The 18031-nt window shown below is 38.5% G+C and overlaps 1 protein-coding gene across 3 annotated transcripts in view; it reads right to left on the reverse strand.

The window, feature by feature from the left end:
- Positions 1 to 18031, reverse strand: part of MLLT3 (MLLT3 super elongation complex subunit) — a 285234-nt gene that overhangs the window by 12048 nt on the left and 255155 nt on the right. For all 3 annotated transcript variants that reach the window (XM_010368450.2, XM_030919896.1, XM_030919898.1), the window contains exons 6-8: positions 10178 to 10253; positions 7994 to 8123; positions 5249 to 5348 (exon numbers count right to left, since the gene is read on the reverse strand). In XM_010368450.2, the coding sequence (XP_010366752.2) occupies positions 5249 to 5348; positions 7994 to 8123; positions 10178 to 10253 (306 nt within the window). The remainder of the gene's footprint in view (positions 1 to 5248; positions 5349 to 7993; positions 8124 to 10177; positions 10254 to 18031) is intronic.

Consider the following 18031-nt stretch of genomic DNA (forward strand, 5'->3'; position numbering starts at 1 on the left):
TATCTAGACTGATTACAACTTAAGTTATGAATAGTTTTACGTACTGTATAGAAGCTTTGGTGGGAAGCTATGTTTCTATTTAATAAAAAGGAGAAGCAAATTATTATTTAATAAATGCAGCTGATTTCTTCGACAGCATCTTCAAAACTGAGGATTAAAAGGTAAGTATTTTTAAATGGCCCTCACTTGAAAAAGCTTGAAACCACTAAATTTATAAATGATGAGTGCTTACAAATGTGTGTAAACACAAAAAGCAAAGTAATTTGTATTTTCCATTATAACTCATTATGAAGTGAGTTGTTATAATTGGGGACTAATATTAAAGGAGGAAAATACCAAATAAAGGACCTACTTTATCTTAAGAAGTTTTATATTCCTACTGTTCTCTTTACCCTTCTCTGCCCTAACTTAGTAACAGTTCTGTCCACGAGTTTACTACATTCCATAACATAAAGATTTTAAGAATAAGTCCACTTTTAATCTGTAACGACAAGAGCAACTGATTAGGCTCAGAAGCCCAAGTTCAAGTCTCAGCCTTATCATTTAATATTTTCGGACTGCAAAGGATGAAATGGGAGAAATGAACAAGATAACACCCAGATTCCCATTCAGTTTTAACATTTTATACTACTAATAAACATTTTATTGGATGAGGATAGGAATATGACATCCCGGAAAAGACCAAATACTTCTGAAAGGGCAAATTTTTATTTTAATTGAGAATAATGCATGGGTAAAAAGTGTCTTTCTAACAGTCTTTCCTGAGAATCATGCTTTTTTCATCATTTTTACTATGAAGATAACCAAAAGACTAATTTGACCAGGCTAACTTAAAATACAATACTTTTGGCAACACAGGGAAATTACTTATTAGCAGAGGCAAGGCAATCATTTTTAACATGCTCCACTGTAAAGGAAACCAAATACTCCACTACATTCAGAATGTCCTCCTCCATTGTTGTTGGAAGTGAGACCTCAAGGGAAAAATCAGCGCTGAGACCTAAGAGTAACTAGGTCAGTAGATGGCACTCCTCGCCAACTCAGATACTGGGCTGGGCATGCAGAGACAATCCGCTGAGATTTCAGGCAAGAAAGAAAAAAAAGTCCCTGCCTGCTTGCCTTGTGCATTACAGAACTGAATTTTGTTCCCATCATATCCCGCTGCCTCCCACGATCCCCTCCTCCAACTCCTATACTCTGGGTGTTGAAGTGACTTGAGGACGCTGTATTTGCAATAGAACTTTGCTAACTAGGTTTAGAGAGTTCTGCCACCTTTTCTTCAAAGCAGAAAATAGAACATTTGGACGCTTAAGTCCCACCCCGCACATTCCATAAGTGCTACAGCACAGAAGGCCAAAATACATTGAAATCCTAGTTTCTTTCTTCTGAAGCTGCAGTGGCAGGAACAAAAGCTCTGGGTGTCAGTGACCCGCCTCAAGTTACTGAGTGGCTGCCCAGAGAGGGCTCAGTTAATCTTCCTTCTTTGATCTCTCCCTGCTCCAAAATAAACAGCTTTGTCAAAACCTCATTCTGAGAGAGCTGAGCCCTGCTGAAGACAATTGTTTTATTTATGATCATTTCTTATCTTTAGGGAAACAACTCCAGAATAAAAAAGTACAACACCTTGTCTTCCACAGGCTTATTTTAAACCAGTTTAACTGGATAGACTCTTTTTAATTTCATTCAACATGCCTTGCAGGCTGATAGGTGATTTATGATATTCTGAATATTAACTCGGGTCCAATGGATCACTTCCTTCCTTCAAGTCCTTTCTCCCCTCCTTCCCTGCCAAGCTTTTGGCTAAAAAAGATGTGGTATTTTGTTTTTGTTTGAACTTCACATATGGGAGGTTTGGAGTGAAAAAACCATCTCTGGTTGAAATGATGCAACACTCTTTATTATTCCCTATTAAACTGTACTGAGAGAAGCAGAGCCACCCAGACTGCCTAGCTACACCATTTATAGATACAGCAGTCTCTGAAAATAGAAGAATTGTGGTTTAGTAGCACTTTTGTCTTTAATCTGAGAAAATGTCTTGACAAACTTTCAAGATTATATTTTTCTGTAACCCTTTATGAAGAATGACAACTCAGTTATTCACAGATGGAATCTCTACTGATAGATCTTTCATGCTAATGACAGTAGCTCCCAACAATACTCAGGTTAATTACTTGCTTGGTTGACGTGCAACTCTATGTTCACTTTTATTCAGTATGAAAATGTTTGACTCCATTAGTACTTCCCCTCTTCTCCAGTCCTGGAAGATCTGAGAAAAGGCAATGGACAATTCAGCTTTGCCTGGTACTTTACCAAACTCAGAGATCATTCTCAATTCATAGAGAGAGAACAGGAGAGGGGTATGGAAGAAGGAAACTCAGAGTGTTCCCATTTTGGAGTTAGTCCTTCCAAGTATGTTCTCAACTCTTTATTTAGTGTGAAAATTCAGATTCATACTTTCTCTATCCCTGTCTCTCTCCACCTACTTTTCTCCCTCCCTCCTGCACACATACACACACATTCAAATATGACTAAAAAGTCATTCCAGAGTGAAATTTAGTTGACTTCTAGATTTTAAAGAAATTTTTGCTCTCTTACATCATCAACTTAGAGAATTAAGATATACTAGTAATTTTTTTAAGTCCCAGAAGCTTGACTTGAAAGAGATAGCATCACATCTGACCCCAGTGCAAGTGATTTGAGGGGCTAGGAAATCAATACTAAACAAGGTTTAAGAAACCGTTTCTTGTCCTCTTGGCTCCAAGACATAGCTCTAAGGAGGCAAGCCCTCCCGTGGTATATATATTTCCAGTGGAAGCATATGAACTTTCTCACCATGCTTACAGGTGCATGGAGAAAGTGACACATAATAGAGTATTACTGGCAGACTGATGATTCATATGTGTGAAGCGACATTTGCCAAATAAACATGCCAAGGAACCAGGGGTATGCTACTTAATCAGGTAAGGTAACTTTTACCCTCTCCAGATAGATGACACTATTTGTTTTTGGTTTTGTTTTGCTGGACAGGTAAAAAACAGTCTGACAAAGAGTCTAAACCTTTCCCTAAAGCCAAGGTCGGTTCAAGACTGCCCATTCAGGAAGGGCTTAAGGGAAGCCATAAGGTTTGAAGGGCATGAAGGGGCTTGTTGGAGCTGCATTCCCTAGCAAGCCCACTTTTCACTATGATTAGGAGAGATACTGAAGGAGATTAGTGAGGGGCACAAAAGCAGAGCCTAATGCCCTACACTCCTGGCCCTGCCACTGCTGTGCCCATGACGTATTGTAGCTCTCATACACCACCCACTGGATACAGAAATCAAGCTGAAATAGGCTTAAGTTGGATATAAAAATATCATTGGCCAGGAGCAGTGGCTCACACCTGTAATCCCAGCACTTTGGGAGGCCGAGGTGGGCGGATGATGAAGTCAAGAGATCGAGACCATCCTGGCCAACATGGTGAAACCCCGTCTCTACCAAAAGTACATAAATTAGTTGGGCGTGGTGGCATGCCCTTGTAGTCCCAGCTACTTGCGGGACTGAGGCAGGAGAATCACTTGAACCAAGGAGGCGGAGGTTGCAGTGAGCTAAGATTGCGCCATTGCACTCCAGCCTGGGCGACAAGAGCAAAACTCTGCCTCAAAAAAAAAAAAAAAAAAAAAAAAAAAAAAAAAAAAAAAAAAAAAAACCTCACCAAGGTTCAAATTCTATCCTAATGCTAGTTCTCACTGAAGCACAAATTTACAAAAGGATCCCAAATTATCTATTTAACCAGTCCAGTGTTCTCAGCTGATTGGCCATGATGTGTATGTCTTTCCTCTTTTTACTTTCCTCTGAAATACTTGACTTGTGGTGGCAGGCATCTACACCAGAGGTAAAAGTCGCCTGGGCCATGAGTACGGCTGGCCCTGAAGATGGGGAAGAGCCAGGATATGGAAAAAGAAGTGAATAACTCACTGAGTAACCCATCTATAAGAGTTACTGAGGCTGGACTTTGATTTTTATGTAGGACACAAAGAAATTGCAGTTGAACTGTAACTGGTAAAATAAAGAGTACTGGTATTATTCCTACTTAACAAGAATGGATATGCATTATAGACAAACCTTATAAATGAGGAATTTTAAACTATAAGAGATCTTTGCCAGTGCTTTAAATAAAATGCAAAAAGAAAAAGTCTTCAGCTATAAACTAACATTTTACAAGTAACACAAAGACCACACATTTAAGGGCAAGACTATTTAAAATTGAAGGACACCTGTGAAACAGAGTATTTTCAGAAAAACACAGTTGTTTAGTTTTCAAGTTACTATTCATATAGTAACTTGAATTAAGCAGTTATTGTAGAGGTCACAGGAAATCTGTTGACACTAAAAGATAAGAAAAACTTATGATAATGAGAGTATCAATTCAATGCTCAATGAGGCTTTTACATTATTCATGATACTGAAAATAGTTCATTTTAGTTGGTAAAGAAAATATCCCAATTTAATTTATTTAACAAATGCTCTTTATCATAGCCTTCAAAGTTCTGCCTAGATCTTATCCAAATAGTTGTATTTTGAGTTGACTATCAAATTAATAAGCTTTCCTTTAGCTCAAGTTGTAACAATGATAATGACCATTATTTTCTCAGCATTTTATTAATTATTCCTTAAAATCCAAGTAATAATCCTTTTATCTTGGACGAGAAAACTGAGGCCAAACACCTATAATAATAAACTACCATCAACTGAGTGCCAAGTAGGGGCTGTGCACTGCCTTTTGCTCTTTACATATATTATCTGTCATCTTCCCAATAACCTAAAAGGTAGTGTTAATGTCATTTACAGATAACGAAACTGAGAATCAAAAGCTAAAAGTTAATTTCCCACCAGTAAATTACCCGTGGTAAAGAACCAGGCTTTATACTAGCCCCAAAGGTCATATTCTTCCTAATTAAGGCACCTACTTACTACTGAGGTGTAAAGTATATAGAAATCAGGAGTAAACGGTAAATTGGCAATACTTTTTGTCACCCTCTCTTATTGTACCAACTTAATTAACCCATCGGATGGAACACATTCATTTTCTCATGACACCAGAACTTCTTTTACCCTAACTATGTGTTTATTCCAAAGGCTGTGGCCTACCATCTATTTGGTAACAAGAGGAAGTTTGTTTAAAATTCAGGGATGAAAGTTTTGCATGCTTTGTAAAAATGATTACACCTAGCTCTGCAGAGTCTTGCAAAGTGCAAACCCCACAATTTACCTGGTTGTTGTTGGTTTTTAATAAGGGCGGGGGAGGTTCATGATGTAGGGGTGAAGAAGCAGAACTGCTTTCACTATCGCTGCCATCACTTAAGCTAACTCTGAAAAGAAAGAGACAAGTTATGAACATCATTACAAACAGATGATTCTTGAAATACCCATAGAAATAGGCGTGGAAAGCACAGAATCCAAACACTAACCCTTGACAAGTTCATTTTAACTCACAACTGCTAACATGTATTGGTACTTACTTTGTAACTGGAACTGTGTTAAGTGCTTTACCTGCCATTTCTCTTTTCATGATCTCCTGTTTCACAGATGAGTAAACTGAGACTTAGAAAGACTGGGTCACTCATCTAGGGTCACATAGGTAAAAATGGTGGCTCTGGAATTCAAATATAAGGTGGCTCTGGAATTCAAATACAAGCAATGTGGCCCAAAGCTAGTGCTCAGCCACTATACTTTACTGGGGTCATTTATTCATTCATCTCCCTTCTCCTGCTCTATGCACCTACTATGATCAAGCATGCTACTCAAGCTTACAGAAGATCAGCAAAATTAAGACAGTGTGTAGATTACTACCTTTATTTTCCTTTCCTCCTCTCTGTTACAGATGAAAAAGTTACAAACGTGTCTAGAATACACGCTGCAGGGGAAGAAGCAACTACATAAACGAAACTTCATAAAGAATGTGGAAAACAGCCCTGCACCACTGACAGCACAGAGTGACATCTAAGGATTGAACATGTGGAGCCCGGTGTGCTAGAACCACTACCAATCATTTCTACTGTGTCATTATTCAAGGCTGTCTCCAGTTCTCAACACTGATACAACAATTCATTGGAAATACGCTACAACAACACAAAGAAATGGTATGTTTGGAATAACTGCTTTGGAAAACTACAATGATATCTTTTAAAAATTAAACAATAAAGACAATACACACCACCTCCTCCCCATTTTTTCAGAAGAAAATGGAATTTTCTTTTATCCACAATAGGAGAGATTTCTCTATTCTACCGTGCTGAATGTAGTCCTCCCTCAGAGATGTCCTCTTTCAGTGTTTGCTCCCCATCTCTCCGGTTATATAGTACCTAATGTAATATGCTTCTCAGAAACAGAAACTGTTTTAGAAATCAGGATAGTTTTTCTTTCACTCTGAATAGGCAATCACATTCTAGCTCTATAACGTATTCAGACAGACAAGATACAAGATAGGAAATGAAAAGGATACACTGGGACATCCTTTTAGCAAAAACTGATAGGACGTGTTTTTCTTAACTAAATTACATTAATGAAGTGTTCAGTTGAAGCGCTGTTTTAAAATGCTTCTTGAGTGAAGTGGAAGGCTGAGTATTTAAACTGATTAAACAGTTGAGACTTCACAAGTGCAGTGAAGATCAAGTGTCACACTGGCGCTGCCATGCTAACACAGCACATGTCAGGCAGGGAACAAGAAAAGCAGCCCCCACAATGTATATCTGTATCAGATGACTCACAAGCCTATATGATGACCACATGGACTCAGGGGTTGGAGCAATAAGTAGTGGGCAGCAACTAATCACAGAATATCCAGATCTTCTAAACAACAACTTGGGAAATCATCTAAATAAGTCACGCAGTTTTCATCAGCTAAATTTGAGAGCAGCCAGTGGTCAGGATTTTGGTTGGTATAAGTAAGCTACTTTAATTTTCAGTCATTTTGAGGTCTTTTTTCCTCTACTAGTTTCCTTTTTATCAGACAAAAGACTTCTAAAGGGAAATGTTATAAGGCCATGGTCATATTAAAGAGGTTATATTCTCCTATTTAAAAGGAATGCTGACAGGTAAGTCTGAGAGACAAGGAGAGAAACAGGGGTTGAATACGACCATAAAAAACAGTCACTGAGATATCTGATGGGGCACACACCCTAAGGAGGCTCTTTTCAGAGGACAAAGCATTGGCAATTAGGAATCATCGTCTCTCTAGCTTGAGTTAAGACTGCATTGTTTTTTTTTTTTTAATCTTAGAGTCTTCCACACAGTAATGGATAATAGGGAAAGATTTAATGCAATATATTATAAATATAATTGGATTTTAAGTTCAAGTAGATTGTATTTTTTCCACTCAAGAAAAATTAAAGTAAGCATGCCTATTTGTTTTCCTCATGATAAAGAAATAAAATCCTCAGGGCAATTTCAAGTTGACTATTAATTATAAGTCACATGAACTACCATCTTATAACACGGACTTATGCCTCTCAGCATTAAAGCTACTTAAGGCACCTAATTGTCAGCACACTTAAAAGGAATTTATTTTTTGGAAAACACATAGGTGATTCTAGTTTTAATTAGGTCACACACATAATTCACTAGAGCCAATTATGTATTTCTAACTACCATCAGCAAACACATTTCTTTAAATTCTGAGACTATCTCCAGCAGTCGATCGACACAAACTCTTCAAATGAAAACAGACTTTAGTTCAACAGTCAGTCATGCCACTTGGCATACATTTCCAAGGACAAGGACATCTAATGTGACTTTTTCCTATAAAATTTTTAGAGGAAAAGTCTCTTTCTGAGAAAAAGGAGAAATAGTTCCCTGTAAAGCAGGTGTAGGCATGCCAAGGAGACCCTGCATCAAATGAATGTGACCATCTACTGCCGTTTTTGGTGTTTTACACCTTTGCTGTGATCATCCCAGCAGGGCTTGTGAAAGAGTCTGACTTCATCACAGGCAACCCCTTTCCTTCCAAGACACTCACCTGCGACTTCGGCTGCCTCCTCTATTTACAGGTCTCTCCATTTCAGAGTCATTGTCGTTATCCTCCACTTCATCAGATTCCTCCTCATTGTCATCGGAATGCAGATCTTTCATTATAGACCTCAAAGGACCTGAGTAATGACAATGAACCACAGACAATCAAACATATACTCAAACACACTTAGTCATATTAGAAACAGGGGGGTGCTTACCAGCACTGAAGACTTGTTAAAAATAATCATAACATATATTTATACAATTTACAAGGCAAATTTGGTATAGTTTCTAAAATGCAATCTCTGGCAAAACACTATTGTTTTCATAAGATTCCCAAAATGTTCACTAAAGAATCTCTATTTTCTAGGATTTTTTTTTCTATATATTTTTCTTCCCTAAGAAAAATTATACATAAAAAGAAGAAGAAAAATCTATTAGTAAATTGAATGTTTTGTTAGGTTAATCCATGTATTGAAAAGTTGAGATTAATAAATCACTGTGGTTGTAACTTGTTCTTGGCAATGCAGCCTTTGTGTGGTAGTTTTTGATCTATTAAGGTTTAGCTGTTCCTTTTATTTCAAGGTCAATTTCAGGTCAAGCAAGCATTTCAGTCAAGTTCAGATTATAAAGTATTTCAATTCCATGGTGTAATATCCTACCTCTGATCTTCATATTGATCTTGGACACAAGGTCTTGTCGCAGCAATTTTAAGCAGCCAATTTTCATTTTACTTTTTAAGAAATTACTGGCACAATACCAGCAAGTATAAAAATAAATAAGACCATGTAATAAAGCAGGTACACAGAAAAATCAGGACAGTATCCAGTATCAGACAGGAAAAAGAAAAAAAATCGAACTCTAATTTTATTCTAGAACAGGACAGAAATGAAAATACACACACACAAACACAAACTAGTGTGGCTTATTTTCACTTTACTAGGCTAAATGTGACAAAAAAATAGGTAGTTTTAATCTTAACAGAAGAGATTATAAAGACAATGAAGAAAGAGAGACACTTTCATTCTGGAATAGGCAATTCCTAAAGTCTCATCTATGACAGGGGTATCTAAGCTATTACTATCTTGACTCCTTACAATCTCACATTCTGCAAAACCCAAATTTTTCTACTTTTGTTGTGGGCTTATTTCTTTGGAAGTCAGTGAAACAAGACCTCTGAATAGCCAAAACGATTACTGTCTTTTTATTTTATTTTTTTCCTGGAAGCTTAGCCTTAGTCCAAACACATACAACAATTTAATCCTTTTCAAAACATTCAAGGCCATCAGGAATTCAGTGTGGTCAGTGAAAAAGGTAATGTTCAATACTATGCTAAAACACAAATTCTACTTTGATACCTATGCATTTTTCATGTAAAAAACAGTGTACATTTGAAGATTTTCCACATACACAAAAATGGAAAATTATTTAAATATTCTAGTTTAAATGTCTTTGTTCTGAATTCAAGTTAACACTTGATCATGAGTAAATAAAAATATATATTTAAAAGACAGCCAATTAGTATTGCTTTAAAAAAAGACTATTAACATGCAGAAAAAAATATGTCCAGGAGGAAAAATGAAAACCTATTTCCCTATGTCAAAGCCTCTTAAAGCTTTTACTATGTTATTTCCTTTGGGAACTCCCTGGGATGGGCTGTGTCTATAATCCTTTTGCAGCAATGAGAATCTGATGGCAGGGATTGGAAAAAGGGGAATTTCTAGAGCCTTGCCTTGCACTCAGAACAATACTCAACTGCATTCCTAAGGGAAATAAATACAACTGCATAAAAGCCTAGTTATGATTCAAATAATAAAACAGTATAAGATAGGTGATAAATCAACGCATTAAGATGTTTTGTTTTGTTTTTTCTTTTTTTTTTGAGACGGAGTCTCGCTGTGTCGCCCAGGCTGGAGTGCAGTGGCACAATCTTGGCTCACTGCAACTTCCGCCTCCCAGGTCCAAGGGATTCTCCTGCCTCAGCCCACCCCCCGAGTAGCTGGGACTACAGGCGCATGCCACCACGCCTGGCTAATTTTTTGTATTTTTAGTAGAGACAGGGTTTCACCATGTTAGCCAGGATGGTCTTGACCTCCTGACCTCGTGATCTACCTGCATCGGCCTCCTCCCAAAGTATCATTAAGATGTTTTATAAGAAAAGCATCTCCTAGTTTGCAGGAGATGTTGATACCTTGTTGCCTGGTCTGGGATGGTGTGAAGCTGGAGCTGGAGCTGGAGCTGGAGCTGGCAGGACTGGGTTGTTCAGACTTTAAAGAAGAATAAAAAGGCACCATCAATAAATTTATGGGATACCACACATCTAAAGTTGAAAACAGTATTGTTGCTCAAACCATCCTCTGCAAAAACCGTGATGCATTTCATTATGTAAATTACTAACACAGGAGAGTCATGTTGTCTTTTGTTGTGCCCACCTTATTTTTATTAGATGCAGAAAAAAGTATAAAAACTCAAGAATGAAGAGATAAACACCTGGGTGTAACATGAGAAAAGGGCCTGGCTTTGATTTCACTCCTATGTTTACTGCTATACAGGTCTCCTTCTTTACATCTTAGATATAAAATACTTCTTTATTATACTTTAAGTTTTGGGATACACAGGCAGAATGTGCAAGTTTGTTACATAGGTATACATGTGCCATGGTGGTTTACTGCACCCATCAACCCAACATCTATGTTAGGTATTCCTCCTAATGCTATCCCTCCCCTAGCCCCCAACCCCCAACAGGCCCTGGTATGTGTAGCTCCCCTCCCTGTGTCCATATGTTCTCATTGTTCAACTCCCACTTATGAGAACATGTGGTGTTTGGTTTTCTGTTCTTGTGATAGTTTGCTGAGAATGATGGTTTCCACCTTCATCCATGTCCCTGCAAAGAACATGAACTCATCCTTTTGATGGCTGCATGGTATTCTATGGTGTATATGTCCCACATGTTCTTTATCCAGTCTATCACTGATAGGCATCTGGGTTGGTTCCAAGTCTTTGCTATTGTGAATAGTGCCACAATAAACATAAATGTGCATGTGTCTTTATAGTAGAATGATTTATAATCCTTTGGGTATATACCCCGTAATGTGATTACTGGGTCAGATCGTATTTCTGGTTCTAGATCCTTGAGGAATCACCACACTGTCTTCTACAATGGTTGAACTAATTTACACTCCCACCAACAGTGCAAAAGCGTTCCTATTTCTCCACATCCTCTCCAGCATCTGTTGTTTCCTGACTTTTTAATGACTGCCATTCTAACTGGCTTGAGAGGGTATCTCATTGTAGTTTTGATTTACATTTCAAAAGAAGACATTCATGCGGCAAACAAACATACAAAAAAAGCTCATCATCACTGGTCATTAGAGAAATACAGGTCTCTTTCTAAAAGATACCTTGATTACCCTTTCTGTAATATTTGATTGACTCAACTGGTTAAAACATAGTGGTAATGAGGCTAAGGTCATTAGTTCAATCACATTATGAGCCAGTTAATTTAACTGTGGCCCTAGGCCATGATCCAACCCTAACCCTTTTCACTCACAGTTCACAAATGGAGGCCAATATTCACAACTGACAGATCCAAATGAGTCAAGAGAAAATGTTGCCATTCTTTTTTGTAAATTCTCTTTAATTCCACAACCAATTAGCAGCAAGGAAAGAGTGTCATACACACACCTCAATCTCTTGCTCTCTATGAATTCTCCTTATCCTTTTATAACCAGAAAGTTCCACATCATCCAACTCAGTTCTCTTCCTTCTCCAAAACCACTGAAATATAGTGGAAGTATCATGTTTTCTTGTCAGAGGTACGACAGTATTGCACTGCCTCTGATGTGTCTTTGCTCCCAGATAGTCTGTAGACTGCCAGCACTTGAAAAATTAGGGATCTGTCTTGTGCTTCTTGTAATCCTCTTGTACTAGCATAATGCATTGGATACAAGAGGCACTTTTTATTGGTGACTAAAGACAGCACATTAGGCCCTGTGTTCCACCATCTGCCACAGTTTTATTGAAAGACTTCATGGCAGCTAAAGACAGGCAAAACAGACACATGGACGTAAGTGTGCAAAGATACTGATCATACCAACAAACTTTAATTTTACATATTTAAAGCTAAATTTATTTCAAAATAACTTAGTAATGTTCTTACAACCAAATTTATTTCCATCCTAATTTTAATACGCTCATAGTCTTAACTACGTATTTGAGAATATTTGCGGTTTCCTGCGTATAGAACAAATCTTTTTACTTCAAGGTGACCAAATTCGAGGAAAAACTAAGAGCACAACCAGAAATCACTAAATGAGGATGAGAATCTCAGTTTATATTTGTTTCTCACCACTGCTTTTCTCATCTCCCCTTCCAGCACTGAATTCTTACCCCCTTCTCCCAAGGTAGCACCAAGCTCTACCAACTTGGACACAAGGAAACACTTTCAGACATTCCTAATGCACAATTCACATCCTCAGGCTTGATGGGAAAGCAGGTGTCAGCAATCTACCATTCATTCTGCAGGAAAAGAGCCAGACAGGATCTCTAATGAGCACCAGGCGGCCTACCAACTCTTCAGCACTGTAAGATTGACTTGAGGATTGTAGCACAATGTCTTACACATTGCTGTTTGTGGGTCACAAAGAAAAGTTGGTTTACAAGTACAAATGCTCTGTGAGGTACTCTTCATTTCTGTCGAGTGGCTCTTCTACTGTTGAGCCCCACTGGCGAGTTACACAACTGAAAGAGCATTCAGTTGGCATTTATGTGCACTGCCCAGCTGCAAAACATTTCTCCCAGGGCTTGCAGAGTACTCCTCTTCCTCTCCAAGTTGCTCTTTTCAGCCATGAAAAGTGCCTGCAAATGATATTATTTTGATAGCTCTGGAAACCATCTGGGAGCCGAAAAAGAGGTTTCCTTACAGTGAGCTGAGAGAGCTCTAATTCCTCATCCTGCCTGGCCAGTTCACATTGCATTGGACTTAAAGGAGCCACTCTGCCAGAGCTATTGCTGAGAATGACATGAGCTAGGATGACAAGAGAAGATGGTGGACATCTCTCCAACTACCTCACATGAAACATGACTCATCTGTCTCAGGCATCATGTCAATTCCAGAACCAAACCAGGAGGCAGCCTTCTTTTAGCTTCTTACCCATAAATAAGGTTAATAATTCCACAGTTGCTGATCACCAAAACACCCACAAATAGGAACATAACACAACAGGAAAAAGGGCTTTTTATTCATCATTTATGATTAAGACCTTGCCTCTGCCACAAAGTATTTGAGAAGTTTTACAAAAAAAAAGACATTAATTCTACAAGGACATTAAAGTAGAAACTTTAAAGCAAAAGAGCTGGATAAAAAAGGATAAAATGCTGAAGAGTGGGCAACAAAGCAATGTCCTGAAAGCTTTTAGTAGTCAGGACAGAACAAGCATTTGTGGAAGATAAGATCTTTAAAATTATCTAAGGCAGTGAATCTCACACTTTTGTGGACAATAGAACCACAGGAGGACTTGTTAAAACACAGCCTGCTGCCCCACCCAGGAGTTACAGATTCAGCAGATCGAGGGACATGGGTGAGTGGACCGGACCCTGGAATTTATACAACATCACAGGTAATGACGATGCTGCAGGTCCAGGGACCAACCACGCTGAAGAGAACCACTGATTGAGGACCCAGAGACTGATAATCATGGAAATTCAACAGAATTAGCTGGGAGAAGCCTATATATGATGAGATTCTGATTTAATAGGTTGATAGTGGAGATCCAGGCATGTTTATAAAAAGCTCACAAGAGATACTGATGAAAACTACAGGATGAGGCCGCTGATTCTATATTAGTTTGCCTTTCTTCCCTAAATACACACACACAAACACATTTTTGAAAGAATTTTAAATTTAAGAAAGCATGAGTATATACATCATGAGAAAATTAGAAAAAAAATCAACTTATCCAGAGGCAGTCTGAAAGAATACAATTGCCACTCAATGAAAACATTTATGAAGCATGTACAACCATGTTGTGGTGGAGACACCTTAAACTAACTTAATCTGCCTAGTACAGAATTCACCTGCATGTTAACTGCTCAAAGAGCCACTCTGCCACTAGAGGAGGCTGACACTGTCTTACATTTCATCAAGTTCAACCAACAGAATTGCAGTTCACTGTGAGTTATGTATTTTAATTTTAAAATGTCATATTTATCTTCCAAACACAAACCAAGGATGATTATATAAACTAAAGAAGGTCACTTGCTTTACACACAAAAAATAATCATCATAAACAAGGCTACATGAAGATCTTTACAGGCCCTAAGGATTGCCAAGATATAATATTCTCCTTTCCCCACCCTACCCTGTAAGAAACATTTTAAATATGCGTCTGTGTGCATGTGAGGGCATGCACATGTGTGAATGCTAAATCAAAAATTCAAAGTCCAATGAGGTTCTGATTTTTTCCCCCTTGCTCACTAATATAACACTTGTTTTTAAAATATCAAAATTCTCCCCACTAGAAAAATGTCTTACTTCTTCTTGCTGATCCTCTAACCACATGCTTACCTGACCTACTGGGTAATGAAACACTATGCATGTAGTTTCTTTCAATGGTATGTTCCACAGTGATAAAAGTACAGACATCCTTTGTTTCATCATGCCATTTTTCCAACAACTTGTGTTCACTTCATCTCTGCATCACATATTGGAAATTCTTGCAACATTTCAAACTTTTTCATTATTATTATACCTGTCACGGTGATCTGAGATCAATGATCTTTGATGCTACTATTATAATTGCTTTGGGGGCACCACAAACCGCGTCCATGTAAGATAGCAAACTTAATAAATGTTGTGTATGTCTAACTGCTCTACCAACCTGTCCCCCAACTCCCTCCTTCTCCTTGGGCCTCCCTATTCCCTGAGATACAATAATATTGAAATTAGGCCAATTAATAATCCTACAATGGCCTCTAAATGTTCAAATGAAAGGAAGAGTCACACATCTCTCTCTTTTTTTTTTTTTTTTTGAGATGGAGTTTCGCTCTCGTTGCCCGGGCTGGAGTGCAATGGCATGATCTCAACTCACTGCAACCTCCGCCTTCCAGGTTCAAGCCATTCTCCTGCCCCAGACTCCCAAGTAGCTGGGACTACAGGCATGCACCAACAAGCCTAGCTAATTTGTATATTTTTGGTAGAGATGGGGTTTTGCCATGTTGGCCAGGCTGGTCTCAAACTCCTGACCTCAGGTGATCCACCCGCCTTGGCCTCCCAAAGTGCTGGGATTAAAAGCATGAGCCACTGCACCCAGACACATCTCTCACTTTAAATCAAAGCTACAAATGATTAGGCTTAGTGAAAAAGGCATGTGGAGAGGTGATAGGTCAAATGCTAGGTCTCTTGCACCAAATATTTAGCCAAGTTGTGAATGCAAAGGAAAAGTTCTTGAATGGAATTAAAAGTGCTACTTCAGTGAACTCATGAATGATAAGGAAGCAAAACAGGCTTTTTGCTGATAGGGAGAAAGCTGTAATGGTCTGGATATAAGATTACACCAGCCACAATACTCCCTTAAACCAAAGCCTAATCCAGAGCAAGGCCCTAATTCTCTTTAATTTTATAAAATCTGAGAGGTGGGGAAGCTGCAGACGAAAAGTTGGATGCTAGTAGAGGTTGGTTCGTAAGGTTTAGGGAAATAAGCCATCTCTGTAACATCAAAGTGCAAGTTGAAGCAGCAAGAGCTGATATAGAAGCTGCAGCAAGTTATCCAGAAGATCTAGCTAACAACATTGATGAAGGTGGCTACAATCAACAGATTTTCTATGTAGATGAAACAGCCTTCTACTGGAACAAGATGCCATCTAGAGCTTTCACAGCTAGAGAGAAGTCAAGGCCTGGCTTCAAAGTTTCAAAGGACAGGCTGACGCTCTTTTTAGAGGCTAATACAACTGGTGAATTTAAGTTGAAGCTAATGCTCATTTATTATTCTGAAAATATCCTAGGGCCCTTAAGAATTATGCTAAATATACTTTGTCCGCGCTATAGGAATGGAACAACAAAACCTGGATGACAGCACATCTGCCTACAGCGTGGTTTACTGAATAGTTTGAGCCCACTGTTGAGACATACTATTAGGAATAAAAGATCCCTTTCAAAATATTATTGCTCATTAACAATGTATCTGGTCACCTGAAAGCTCTGCTGGAGATGCACAAGGAGATTAACATTGTTTTCATGCCTGCTAACACATCTATTCTGTAGCTCACGAATCAAGAAGTAATTTTGGCTTTCAAGTTTTATTATTAAGAAATACATTTTGTAAGGCTATAGCTGCCATAGATAGTAATTCCTCTGATGTATCTGAGCAAAGTAAATAAAAAACCTTCTGGAAAAGGATTCACTATTCTAGATGCCATTATGAACATTCATGATTCACAAGAGAAGATCAAAACATGAACATTAAAAGGAGTTTGGAAAAAGCTGAATTCAACCTTCATGGATGACTTCGAGGGGTTCAAGACTTTAGTGGAGGAGGTCACTGCAGATGTGGTGGAAACAGCAAGAGAACTAGAATTAGAAGTGAAGTCTAAAGACGTGACTGAATTTCTGCAATCTCATAACATTTGAACAGATGAGGAGTTGCTGCTTATGGATGAGCAAAGAAACTGGTTCTTGAGATGGAATCTACTCCTGGTGAAAAAGCTAGGAACATTGTTGAAATGACAATAAAGAATTTAGAATATTATATGAATTTAGTCGATAAAGCAGTGGCAGGGTTTGAAAGAATTGAGTCCAATTCTAAAAGTTCTACTGCGTGATGAAACAACCTCACATGCTACAGATAAATCTTTTGCAAAAGTAAGAGTCAATCCATGCAGCAAACTGCACTGTCTTATTTTCTCTCTCTCTCTCTCTCTCTCTCTCTCTCTCTCTCTCTCTCTCTCTCTCTCTCTCCTTCTTAGACGGAGTCTCACTCTGTCACCCAGGCTGGAGTGCAGTGGCGCCATCTTGGCTCACTGCAAGCTCGTTCACGCCATTCTCCTGCCTCAGCCTCCTAAGTAGCTGGGACTACAGACACCCGCCACCACGCCTGGCTAATTTTTTTTTTTTGTATTTTTAGCAGAGACGGGGTTTCACTGTGTTAGCCAGGATGGTCTCAATCTCCTGACCTTGTGATCCACCCGCCTTGGCCTCCCAAAGTGCTGGGATTACAGGCGTGAGCCACTGCATCTGGCCTGCATTGTCTTACTTTCAAAAATTACCATAGCCACTCACATCTTCAGCACCCCAATCGATCAGTAGTCATCAGCACCTGGGCGAGAACTTCTACCAGCAAAAAGACTATGACTAGCTGAAGGCCCAGATAATCGTAAGCATTTTTGGCAACAAAGTATTTTAAATAAAGTAATGTATACTGTCACACTTAATAGATTATGATATAGTAGAAATATAACTTTTATATGTACCGGGAAACCAAAAACTTCACATGCCTACTTTTATTGTGCTATTTGCTTTATTACAGTTGTCTGGAACCTAACCTGCAGTGTCTCAAAGGTATGCCTACATATGCTTAAGTATCTTAATTCTACTGCTTGATAGTATACTTTGGGGAAGATTGCTTAAACATTAGTTTGCTCATAGAGTGAGGGCACTGAACCTCATATAGAAGTGATTATCTTAAATTGATATAATAAAGTAAAAACACCTAGCACACTGCTGTTCTAATGGTAGCTAATTAACATTTGGTTGCTACTATTATTTACAATAGGTCACATACTCCTCTACTGCCTAAAACAAGATATATCTTTACTACCAAAACAATGGGCCTACCAGGATTTGCAATGCAATCTTCAACATTAAATGGCTGTGCAAAATCATTTTGAAATGGATTTTCTACAGAGTATTACTTTTGTCCAAGACAAGTAAGAAAAACCACATGTTTACAACTAGAAGTGTTTCAAAAGAGAGCACCTGTCAAGGTGGATCACAGGAGAAGGTCTGCATAAGCTGGCACTGATCCTGTACTGAGAGCACACTTCCCCCTTA

The sequence above is a fragment of the Rhinopithecus roxellana genome, chromosome 16 (genome assembly GCF_007565055.1).
Source record: "Rhinopithecus roxellana isolate Shanxi Qingling chromosome 16, ASM756505v1, whole genome shotgun sequence".
NCBI lineage: Eukaryota > Metazoa > Chordata > Mammalia > Primates > Cercopithecidae > Rhinopithecus > Rhinopithecus roxellana.